Source organism: Triplophysa rosa, linkage group LG14, assembly GCF_024868665.1.
Source record: "Triplophysa rosa linkage group LG14, Trosa_1v2, whole genome shotgun sequence".
Lineage (NCBI taxonomy): Eukaryota > Metazoa > Chordata > Actinopteri > Cypriniformes > Nemacheilidae > Triplophysa > Triplophysa rosa.
This window is the reverse complement of record NC_079903.1, coordinates 983,310-996,018: the sequence shown is the minus strand read 5'-3', so window position 1 is coordinate 996,018 and position 12,709 is coordinate 983,310. Positions and strand designations below refer to the sequence as shown.

At 40.1% G+C, this 12,709-nt stretch overlaps 1 protein-coding gene across 1 annotated transcript; it reads left to right on the top strand.

Annotated features, from left to right (window-relative positions):
- Positions 1-209: 209 nt before the first annotated feature.
- On the top strand, positions 210-12,591 carry rabgef1l (RAB guanine nucleotide exchange factor (GEF) 1, like). Its single transcript, XM_057351515.1, has 9 exons — positions 210-353; positions 776-955; positions 1,591-1,739; positions 3,513-3,673; positions 3,886-3,967; positions 9,515-9,647; positions 9,746-9,837; positions 11,077-11,333; positions 11,421-12,591. The coding sequence occupies exons 2-9, from the start codon at positions 777-779 to the stop codon at positions 11,799-11,801; spliced, it is 1,434 nt and encodes a 477-aa protein (XP_057207498.1). The 5' UTR covers positions 210-353; position 776; the 3' UTR covers positions 11,802-12,591.
- Positions 12,592-12,709: the final 118 nt, after the last annotated feature.

The window sequence follows — 12,709 nt, the reverse complement described above, 5'->3', positions numbered from 1 at the left end:
AAAAGACCGTAAAAAACAACTTTATATGTTCCTTATCGTACGTAAGTTGTAGTTTAATTCTGTTAACGTGTACTTGATATGTTTACAATCTTTTAAAATGTATAGCAACAATAATATTTAACAATAATGCCACACAACTTAAAGAAGGACTTTTATGTTAACGCTTGTCAGGCAGAATGTGTCCCGTGTAGATGACGGCGCTTCCGATGGCGAGGGAACTTCCGTCAACAACACAAACAGCTTGCGACTAGCGATTACTAGCTGATGATTTATTTTTACTGTATCATCACTACACACCTAAGATATACCAGTTTCACATATTAAACTCGTTTGGACAGTTGTCTGTTTGTCAGGTAACACATTTTTATTTTTACAGACACAACTATCTGATCAAAACCGATGACAAGCGAAACTGACGATCATTTAACGGAAGACGTTAAACTCTTAAAACTTAGGACTCGCTGTTCCAGTCATGATATTTGATGATGTGCTTTTCTATAACGTTACAGTAGCACATTAAGTTATTCTCTGTGAGTGACGTGACAGTCTGATGTAGAAACATGTCATGACATTGTGATGGGAAAGCAAAGCTACTGTATATAGTCTAACTTACTTGTGTTCGTTCGTGCCCTGTCAGTAAATAATAAACATTTTCCACAGTAAAAGTGTGACACCTTTTCTCATTATATGATTTTATATAGATTCGCAGTTTTTAGCCACTCTTGATTTTAATGAAGCTGTGTTTATCTGTGATGTGTTTGTTTGTTTGATGAAGCATGAACTCTGGTGTGGAGCGCAGGGGCATCAGCATCCAGCAGTCAGATCTGATGTGTAAGAGAGGATGCGGTTTCTACGGTAACACTGTCTGGCAGGGTCTCTGTTCCAAATGCTGGCATGAAGAGAATCACTGTGCCAAAGATAAGCAGATTGAGGATGATAGAGCACTGGCTGAGAGGTGAGAGAGACAGATTTTATTCATCATCTGTAAGGGTGATCGGGTGATTTTACCTGCATGAAATCACTATAAATTCCACCTAAAAATCCTTTTATTTCATGAAAAGTATTTCAAATCAAAGCAATGTTTCATATTCACACACTTTTGCCCTCTAGGCAATCAGAATGTAACGGCATTCAAACACATGTGTTTTCAGATCAATAATCTGTGAAAGTATGGTGGGGTTACAGAGAATCGAACTCTTTACCGTTTCACTCTTTACAAAAAGCACAAGAACGTGTCAAAGAAATTGACAGGACAACACCAGACACCTTTTAGAAAGATGGATATTGGAAACATGTTATTTCAAAAAGGTCATTTTGATGTTTACACATGAACAACACTGATGAATACAATCATATGAAAAAAGAAAGAAATGGCTAAACTCATTTGACATCAGCTGAAATCAAACTAATAATTGTATTTAATCAAAGATGTTATTATGTCCTCTTAACTGCATTATGAAACAGTGATGTGCATGCTTTAAAATCCAAGAGGCTTAAAAATGTAAAGCTATGAGGTTTTGAGATTGTTCAAGATCATATATGGCAAAGCTATGAAATGAATGTTATTTTCATGCTGTGTCTGTGTGTCAGATTACAGAGAGAAGAAGAGGCAGTGTACGCCAGCAGCCACCAGGGGGCGCAAACACAGACCACCAGCACATCATCCAAAACAGTGACGCACAGTGTGCCCATGGTGAAGAGACTTTTCACCTCAGCTCCCAAAACACCTGCGAGGAGAGGTACACACTTGGAAAAGATTGGACAAATATGAAATGTATAAAACTCTTGAGGGAAATCTGCCAAGTAAAGTGCTTTTTGTTAACCCAGGGTCATTCTGTGATAAATCTGTGGTCAGCATAACCCTGGGTTATCTTGTTTCACGTTTCACACTGCATTTGTAAACCCTATAAGGTAATGTTCTTATTTGTGAGGTCAATAACATAAAGCACATTTTTGGTTCAGAAGAACATATATAATAGTTATAGTTAAATTTTTTGATTGAATTTAACCTAGGGATGGGCGATATTATATCGTTTGCGATATACCGGTTGAAATTCCCCACACGATAGGAATTAGTCTTCCCGCGATATAAACCATAGATTCTAGATGATGACGTATTTCTTTGTGAGACCCAGTCACAGCTCATATGTGAAGCGAAACCGGGCCTAGCGGAGGGCAGACGTGAAGCTGAGAAAGAGTTTGCACTAAAAGACGAGCTCTAAATCTCATTTAGGTTGGCACTGTAGATGCATCCGAGTTAGTGTTTAGTTTCACTTTCATTTTATTTCATTCGTTTGTTAAGTATTCGTTGATAGTCATAATACGTTACGCCACATTTAGTTTGGCTAAAAGTATTTATTTAAACATTCGTTAGATGTTATGTGCGCGTGCGCAAATTGTTTAATATGATTTCTTGCCTGTTATATACAGGATGAACGGAGCGTCCCGTGCGCAGCTCGCATCCACATGTGCTTTCATAGCGACACAGCACGCACAGCACTGCTGCCTGTTTACATACAGTAGAAATGCGAGTTTGTATTACGTTATTTTAAATACGTTTATGAGCGTATGAAAGCATGGATTATTTAATTAGATTTCTTTTATCCGCATTTTTATCTTCTCTTTCTGTAGCGCGAGTCATAGACAGATTCAGTGTATGTTGCTGTGAGAAGAGAAGGTTCACACAGTTCAAGAGAGAGTGATTGACAGCGTGATGCGATCGATCGTTTCCACCCAACAATAGAATATATACAGTTTTAGGTATGACATGATGTGTTTATTGAGCTTTAGTTCATTAAATTTTTCTTTACCACAACCTTTTGAAGTCGAATCTCACTATTATATTTTATATTTACAAAAATACTGTAGGTATATTTTAGGAGCTGTTTGATTTGCGGTAAGTTTTACTTTTTGATAATATTTGTTTTTCTGAGGGTCTAGACTACATGCAGCTACTATCACTTGACGCAAAAAACAGCGGTGGATGGCGTTATGGATATATCGTCATTTTTATCGTTATCGCAACAAATACCAGGAATTATCGTGATAGAGTTTTAGGGTCATATCGCCCATCTCTAACTTAACCTTTTATTTTATTGTGTCAAAATACACGAACTCAGAATACAACCTTTCTGGAACGCTGCACAGTTTCGATTGAGCAATTCAGTAGAAATGAACCGGCAGTGCAATGCAACATAAGCAGTTCATGTGTTTTCAGGGTGTATTGCAGAAACGTTGCACACACTTCTGTTTTTATAGTGAAGCTTGGCATCTAAAAACAGGCCATTTCCAAATACTTTCACTCATGTGACACTGATGAAGAGGCATTACATTTATATAAACTTCTCCCCTAGCCTCACTACTATTCCTGTATGTAAACATACTGTAACTATGTTGTTGACGTTTAAGGCGGTGTGTTGAGCGCTCTCTCATTTGTCCATCGCTTTTGAGGAAAGTGAATGTAAATGTGCTAGAAGGTTGAAAACAGCGTGTCTGGTGTACATGTTTGACAGATGCTGCAGGTTCCAGGAGTTCTTCAGTCAGTAAGCAGCCCAGCGTTGAGTGTGATCATGTGACACAACACTTCGTCGACTTTCTGAAGACCCTGCCGAAACCTGCGTATGACATCTTCAAACGGTGTCATGCCTTCACAGAAAATATTGCACATAAAAAGGTGACAGAGCAGAACTTATATGTCAGTTTCAACATTGCGTTTCATCAGCGTTACAGAAGCACTGATTCGTTTCTGTTCCTGAAAGAACACGGTCTGGCAAATGTTCTCAAAGGTCTTTATGATAACGTAAATGTTACAGGTTACAGCTGTATTTACAGAATACAGAGGATGGGAGCTCAAATCTGACTTTGTGCGTTTGCTTTGTGCCTTAGGTCTTAGTTTGTGAAGATTTCTCAGAATCGGTACAGGACTTCTATCAAAACATGTCAGAGTATCTGCGCACCAACTTGAAAGGTAAACATGCAAAATAGAATTAAGAAATCAATCTCTTTATTTAAACGCCTAGTTTTTAACAGATTATGTAGAGACGCGTGCTGGGTATCGATTCTGATGTTCCGATTCGATTCCGATTCACAAGCTCTCGATTCGAGTCGATTCGAGTCGAGTCAATGATTACCCAGATAGCAAGCAGCGATGGGCACAAATACATCAAAAAGTATTTAGTTACAAATTACAAATACTTCCTCATGAAATGTATTTAATTAAAATACAAGTAATTTGTAATTTGAAAATACAAAAATACAATATTTTTTAAAGCAATCATTTAAAGTGCGATACACAGAAGAAAGAAAGAAAAGTTTTCTAAACAGCAGTCCATCAAACACTCCGATTTTAGCAACACACTTACATAAATATGTAGGCCTTCACATCATTTTAATATTATTATCATTATTGATTTATCTCATTCTCCGCGACCAAAGTCCGTTTACGGAAGTCGTGCCACTCGGCGGCCATGTTCGCAATGCCTCTGGGCAGTTAATAGCAAGTCCACTGTCCTATCTACTTTTATGGGGGAAGGCAGATATTTTTTAAATCGCTGGCAAAAATCACAATTAAACAGCATATGTACTCTCAATAATTAAACCTGACATGAACTGTACCATAACTTGGGTTTGCTAAGCATAAATTGCGCTAAAAATCACCTTTTTCAAGATCGCTTCATCTACTGTGCATGTGCACAGCCTGGCAAGTGCCTCACAAGAGCCCCGCCCCAGAGAATCGTCAGTCAATACTGATGTATCACTGGAGGGCGGAGTTCCTTCGCTAGAGCAGCCATATTGAGTGTTTCATTCCTCCCCATTAATTGTTATGGCAGTGGCGCATCTTGTTAATATTAATTAACCCACCCGCAATTAATCAGAATGTTATTTTTTGTTACTTGAACCACCTGTCTGCGGAAATAACTGCGATCCGGCATCACTAGACAACACAAGTCGCTCTTTAGCTAGCAGATCAATTCTAGCTATTTGCGCTAATCTTTTGTCCTATGACTTTCAGTGAATGATATCTGATAGTAGATTTTACTAGATACTTTACCTTAAAGCACTTTGAGCTCAAAAGCAAGTTCTTTACTTTCTTTGCTTAAATCAAAGTACCAAGAGTGATTGGTATGGATTGACAAGAGTGATTGGAAAAGGTTGCTTTTGAAACACTCTTGCGACACGTTAATGTCATACGCCAATCGGTCTGCGTGCGCAGCCTCGGAATAAGTCAAACGCACTTAATAACAGACCGGTCTGACTCGGTTGAAAAAAACATCAAAACTTATAATTCAGCTAGTGGGTGGGTTACCCGTGCTTTGACGCTCATCCAGATGCACTATGATCATCCGTTCATTTTTGCTAGCATTTACAGGAACAACATTAATGTTTTGTCCTTAAATGAACACAAACTGTCTTGTTTTTAACACAGCTGTTTTTAGAGTGTATACCATTAAAAGCAAACTGCATAGTATGTTTTATAGACAAATGACAGGTGTACATCTACATCTTCTCTCAGACAAAAAGATGATTCAACTGATATGTATGCATGTAGAAGCACTTTGAATCTAGCCATGAATGTCTATCTGTTTTTCTACGGCACATCAATAACTTCAACATTTTTAAAGGTATCGAAGGTATACTTAAATATGCCTTAAAATATTTTCAGCAATTTAAAGGGATACTTCACCCAATAATGAAAATTCTGTCATCATTTACTCACCCTCAGATTGATCCAAACCTGTATACATTTCTAGAGAACTTTCCCCAGAGAAATAAAGATTTCTAAAGATATTTGGAAGAATGTCAGATCTCATTCCCATTGACTACCATAGTATTTATTTTCCCTACTATGGCAGTAAAGGGAAATGAGATGTGAAGTATCCTTTAATGGAATGAAAGATCACCAAAGTCTAGCAGGGTTCTTTACTGTTTAATAAAATGAATTTTAATACATTTTTTATATTTGTGTTCTGATTGCATTTGCTGTGCCACAAGCTGTTTAGCTCAAATTATTATTGATAGCTCAAATTTATTACATATTTCAGTATCAAAATTTGCCCCACCACTTTCGGAACAGTGGTGCCACCACTGCCTGGTGAAGTTATTGTAGGCAAGAATAAAATGACATATTTTAAAAAGTATATAAGTATTTTAAAATACAAATTACATTTGACTTTTTTTGTTAAGGAAAATACAAATTACAAAATACTCAAAAGTAATTAAATACGTATTTCAAATACAATTAAAATACAGCCCATCTCTGATAGGAAGCAACCATTGAATCAATGTTAAAAAAAAGTTGATTTGTCAATGTTAATTGCATTGAATCAATATCACTTTTGCACCTGTAATTAATGTAGACATTTTGTAGAAATTTAAACAAATCACCATGTAACAAAGCTCAATGTAGGGAAGGAAGGAGGCGGGAACCGGCGAACATTTAAACAATAAACTTTAATAAAAAATAAACAAACAATAACACGGAAGTAAAAGGCCGGCAGCCACCTCACGGTCGACTGCCGGCCACACAAACATAAAAAAAACTTAACAGTTTCCGGGCCCGGTCCTCTCTCTCGATGGTCCGGTCGCTCGTCCTCTTATGCTCCCGAGCTCCCCCGTGAGGCATGCGGGGACCGGCGGTCGCACAGCTGACACTCGTTGCCACTTACGCCGCCGGCCCCGCCTTACTCGCCCCACGGCTCTCGCCCCGCCTTCCTCGCTACATACCCCCATCACCCCTCACAGGCTGGGGGGTAGCACCGAGCCTGTGCTTACTCCCCCCCCGGGGGGCCTTCTCCCATGAGGGCCCCAGTGACTGGGGCATGCACGGACGAGGCGAGAGAACGGAGCCGGGAGCTTCCCGAGCGACCGGGATGAGAGAGGGGAGAGAGGACAAAAAAAAAAAGAAAAAAGGGTCCGGTTCCCTGACACGCTGCCGCTCGGCCTCAGCCCAGCGAAGCTCGCCTCGCGGCGCTAGTTGATGGTGCTGGACGTCCGGCAGGACCCCATCCTCCGCCTCGCTCCTATGGCGCATCTGCCCGGCACGGCCGGTTCCTCCGGCCGGTGGCCCGGCTAGGGCAGCGCACATCCCGCATCCTTCTCCATGGCCCCATCCCACCTCGTCCAGAGCACGCGCGGCTCTTCGTCCCACCGACCTCTTCGTTCCAGCACCACGGTCTCGGGCAGCCGCTGTCGGACGCCCTCGTCCGCGCTGCCCGAACTCCTCAGCACCGCGAGGCCGCTCGGCGGCGAGGGCTCCTCGGCAGCATGTCCCTCCTTCCTCCCGGGTTTCGGCACCAATGTAACAAAAGCTCAATAGAAGGGAAGTAAGGAGGCGGGAACCTGCGAACATTAACAAACTTTAATTAAAAAATAAACAAACAATAATCCAAGAATAAAACGCCGGCAGCCACCTCACGGTCGACTGCCGGCCACACAAACATAAACAAACTTAACAGTTTCCGGGCCCGGGTCCTCTCTCTCGATGGTCCGGTCGCTCGTCCTCTTATGCTCCCGAGCTCCCCCGTGAGGCATGCGGGGACCGGCGGTCGCACAGCTGACACTCGTTGCCACTTACGCCGCCGACCCCGCCTTGCTCGCCCCACGGCTCTCGCCACGCCTTCCTCGCTACACACCATTATTGTGATCAGGCAACTCTTTTACCACTTTCAATGTTTACAGTAGTGCTTTAATAAGAACACTTATACATTGATAGAGAAAGAGATGTTTTGAAAAGTTTACTTTTAAACATGACCAGTTAAAGAAAACATAACATTAAAATACAAGAGTTAATATAATTGTGATTTGTTGAAATTTCAACCTTTTTTCAATATAAATTGCAGGTGCAAAAGTGATATTGATTCAACGCAATTAACATTGACAAATTAACAATTTTTTAACATTGATTCAATGGTTGCTTGCTATCTGGGTATAGATTTAATACAGATCCTATAGATATTTCTAAAAAAGATATTTTAAAAAAAATGAAATGAAGAGCCACAAACCTGTATATTAAACTTTAAAACACTTGGGTATATTGAAACAGAACAGTTATTTTAAATTTAAGATGCAGTATAACAAACAAAATTTCACAAAAATAGCTGTAAATAGAGGCTGCAATCATGTGAACCGCTGCCTTTTATATGAATGTGATGTTAAATTCGATGACACACCGGCATCCCATGTTAATTAAGCAATGAATGAACAATACTCCCTGTTGTAACATCCACCGTTGTAAAAAGAAAATGAGTGGATAGTAGTAGCAATAACATTAACGTAAATTAATGTTCAGTGCTTGCGTAAATATGAAAGAAAAAAAATCAATTCACAGCTTTTGAGAATCGATATTGAATTGATCTGTTTAAAAAAACGATTAATCGATTTTTCGATTTTTTTGCCCAGCCCTAGCAGACGCATTTAGTGCCGACGTCACGATTACATCACGGCATTAGCTGAAAGCAAAACAAGGGTGACCAATACAAACCAGCACAGAGTCGGCTATCTAAAGAGTTTAAAATATCATCTTGCTGTTTTGTGGAGTGTCAGAATCGACAGAGTACGGGCGCTAATCTAACATTTGAACCCCCCAAAATGACAGCTGTAGTTAAACACGATAAAACTAGACTGGACACAATCGATCGTCAAAAATGCTTGTGTAAAGAGGTTCAAAATAAAAAGGAAGGAAGGAAACAGGGTCGGCGTGGCTGAGAGGATATTTTCATGTTCAAAACAAAACACAAAGTAAAAGGAAATAATATTTAAATGCCTCCAGGCAGAATCTCTCGCTCTCTCGTTCCTTCACGTTCTCCCGCTCTTTCGATCTCTCGCTCGCTCGTTCCTCTTTCAGCTCAGCCAAACTCTCCTCTCCTTTGTTCTCCCCTTGTGCTGGTTTTTATCCTCTTCTCGCCAATCACTGAAACAAGAGACAGGTGTTTATGATCAGCCTTTGACCTACTTATTTCCCGCCGGTTTCCTGCCCCTCTCTCCTCAGACTTCGCTAAACCACGCTCCCCTCGCCACAGCTTGATATCACTTAAGGTTAAATAAACTGTTGTCTTCTATTGGCATGCCCACCTTGCTAGAAACGTGGAACAAGTTCAGTTATTTTGTGACGTTACACGTTCATTTTGTAGCGCATATATAACCGAACGAGCAGTTAGCTAACGACCAGAGACTAAACATAAGGAAAACTGTTTGTCGTCTCGTGGTATGGATCAGGTGTGTGTTCAAGTAGTTGCGTTTGCTAAAGTTCGCCTCTGTTACTACACTGTTAGGCGTAGATGTCAGGCCACTTAACTTCTGTCTGTTCGGCCGTCCGCTGGGCGTGTATGTTTTTTTGTTAAAGTGAACTTTTTCAACAACAATCACGGTCCCGGACAGTGAGCAACCTTACATATTCAAATGAAATCGGATTGTCTACCGTCATTGTCCAAAACAAGCTAACCAAACATTCTAGCTAGCGTTAGTAAACTACTGTATGATGAGCTCAGTAGAAAAACAGTAGAAGTTCATGTTTCAGGGTCATCTGATCAGACTGAGACGGTGATGGGTGAGGTTGAGCGTTATGTGACGGGTCGTCTGTATGAGCAGCTCTTCTGTCCTGAACACACAGATGATAAGAAGAAGGATCTGGCCATCCAGAAGAGAATCGGGTGTGTACATGCTGAAACCATCAAGTAATGACAGATGATCTTTCTTTTGTTAGCTAACATGCGTTACCGCTGACTGTGTGTGTGTGTGTGTGTTTTAGTGCTTTGCACTGGGTGTCTATTGAGATGTTGTGTGTGCCGGTAGATGAGAAGCTTCCAAAAGTTTCAGACAGTGTGGAGAGAGCCATCACAGGTACTGACGCGATTAAAAACACTGACACACACGACACGACAATTGCTGATGCTTTTCTTACGCTATATATACTGTCACAATTTTGTATTAAATGATCAAATATGAACTTTCTACCTGTTTTTATTGATTTTAATGACAACTTTTAGTTTGATCTAAACACCAAACAGAAAACAATACGTTTTAAAAACGAAACAATAATGAAATATTTAAAAATGTGCACTCCTCCTACCATAGCATCTTTTTCCAAAGCAGACTTAATATTCTTTTATTTTGTGTCACCAGCAAATGAAGCTTTTATTTATCAAGCAGTCAATTCAATGAAGTGTCTTTCGGACAGATTAGAAAAGATTTAAACCACAATCTGAATGAAATCAGCTGGTTTATTTGGATTGAAGTAGTTACGTATTCAGACTTAGCTGCTAGTCCGATGACACGCATCCAGCCAGTGTGATTAAAGGTGTGTTCATCTTCATGCAGTGCCTCACAGACTGATCGGTATGCCGGTTAGAATTTTAGAATGTTCGAATACTTACACTGGCGCCAACCCCCTTATCTTTTATTAAAACATTTGTTTATTTAACTTACCAATTAGGGGTGTAACGATTCGCTGATGTCACAAATACGATTCATTCACGATTTATTTTTACAAAATAAATTGAGACACTTTAGAAATGCACCACCTGCACTTTTATTATTTCTGAAATGCTGCACATTTCTTAGTAAAATAAAAATATATTTTGTCCAAAACAAAACAAAACTGCAATTTTAAAACAAATTACAAATCAAATAAAATGTAAAGAAATTAAAACAAAGAGACTTTTTTGGGGGTTGATTTTTTTACATTAAGAAATAGCATATCCACGTTTTCCAAGTTTGCAGTAAACACAGCCGACCCTGCTGTTCAAAACATGTATTGCGATTCAAATACCAACTCAACCGAATTGAATCGTCATACATTATAATCAATTCAATTTTATTTATATAGCGATTTTCACAATGTGCATTGTTCCAAAGCAGCTTTACAGGAGAAAATAAGAAAAACAGAAAAACACAGAAAATGTAAAACACAGCACAGTGCATGGGGTTTATAGAACAAGCAAGATCATTCTAGTAAATAATATCTAATAAAAGCAGTCTCCCGGTGAGCAAGCCAACACGGCCCTGTGGCGAGGAACCCAAACTCCAATGATGAATAAATGGAGAAAAAATATACATATCACTTTGGTTTTCATTTAACAGACCTAATGGACATGGACTCTAAACGGGTGCCTAAGGAGAAGCTGGCGTGTGTCACCAGGTGTAGCAAACACATCCTCACGGCCGTTCAGGGCAGTCAGAAAGCTGCCGCCTCAGCAGATGATTTTCTGCCGGCTCTCGTCTACATCATCCTGAAGGCCAATCCACCGCGCTTACACTCCAACATCCAGTACGTCACACGCTTCTGTATGCCCAGCCGTCTCATGAGCGGAGAGGACGGCTATTACTTCACTAACCTGGTAAGCCGTCACCTCTTACAACCTTTAGCTGGTACTTTTGGTGTTTCTTCGTGCCTTTCATCAGTACTGTCCGAGTTCTTCTCGCAGTGCTGTGCGGTGGCGTTCATCGAGAAGCTGGACGCGCAGGCTCTGAACCTGAGCTGTGAAGACTTTGAGCGCTACATGACCGGCGTGGCATCTCCACAGCGCCCACTGGGCCTCAGGGCCTCTTCCTCACAGAATGGCTTTAGAGAAGAGCCCGGCGCTGGCGTGCCGTCAGGGCTTCGGCGGGAACGGAGAGAGGAGGAGAGACGTGAGCTGGAAACTGATCTCATCCAGTGGAAGGACGGACAGGTACTCTCTGCGTTAGGAGTTTTGGAAGAGCCGCCTGTGAGGCCACAGATCTCCAGCATCTTCACTATTGACTCGGATAATGTCGAGAGCGACAGTCTGCCTCCTCCACTACAGCCGCAGAAGTTTGCCGACTAGATCCCTCGGTTCTTCTCAGCACATCCGCTGTTACATTTCCGTCTGTGAGGAATCAGGGGGTTATGTACACGTGATACTCTCAATTCAGACACGGACAACACTCAAGTATCTCTCATATGACTAATGTCAGACTCTCCCCCAACATCAAAAGAAGAATTTGAATTTAAAATGAAACTCTCTCGGGTAGATCTTTATTCTATTTTTTGTGTTATGGTGGGTATGGTTTATATATCTTTTGCACAGTCTTTCGCCTTTATGAAGGTGACTGAAATACAAAGTATAATTTATTGGCGTTAATAATAGAGAATATAATAATCTGGGTTTTTTTTTACATTCTCTGTGCATCTTCATTACTTGGCTGATCATTATTTTCAGCATTATTGCTAAAACCGCAGATATTGGGCAGTGTAAAGCACGATGAAGAGATGAAAAAAGTAACTTTGTTATTGTTGAAAAATATCTGATATTTATTTACTGTTTATGTAACTTTTAAGGAAAAGAAGTTACAGTATGAAAATCAATTTTATGATTCAATTGGAGAGTTATTTATTTGAAACATACTGTTTGTTGTATGCAGAGGTGTGTTACTATTGCATGCATGCAGTGTCCAGTTATATTGTGTGAAGCTGTAAATACGTAAATATGAGAAATGAAATCATTAAATGAAGAGAATTAAAGGAAGGAGGCGGAGCTGGTGTATGTTCTGATGTATATGCAGATATGGTCCTTTTACTGGGGTGTTAAGTTATTTTTATTTGGTTTGTTTGATTAAATATTATTTATAAATTAATTTACATCTTACTGACTTGTGTTGTTCAAGATTATCTGATTTCAAGTCAAAGCCAAGTCTTCTTTCCGTTGCTTACGAGTCATTTGTTGTGCCACTTTGTGTGACTTACATTTACATT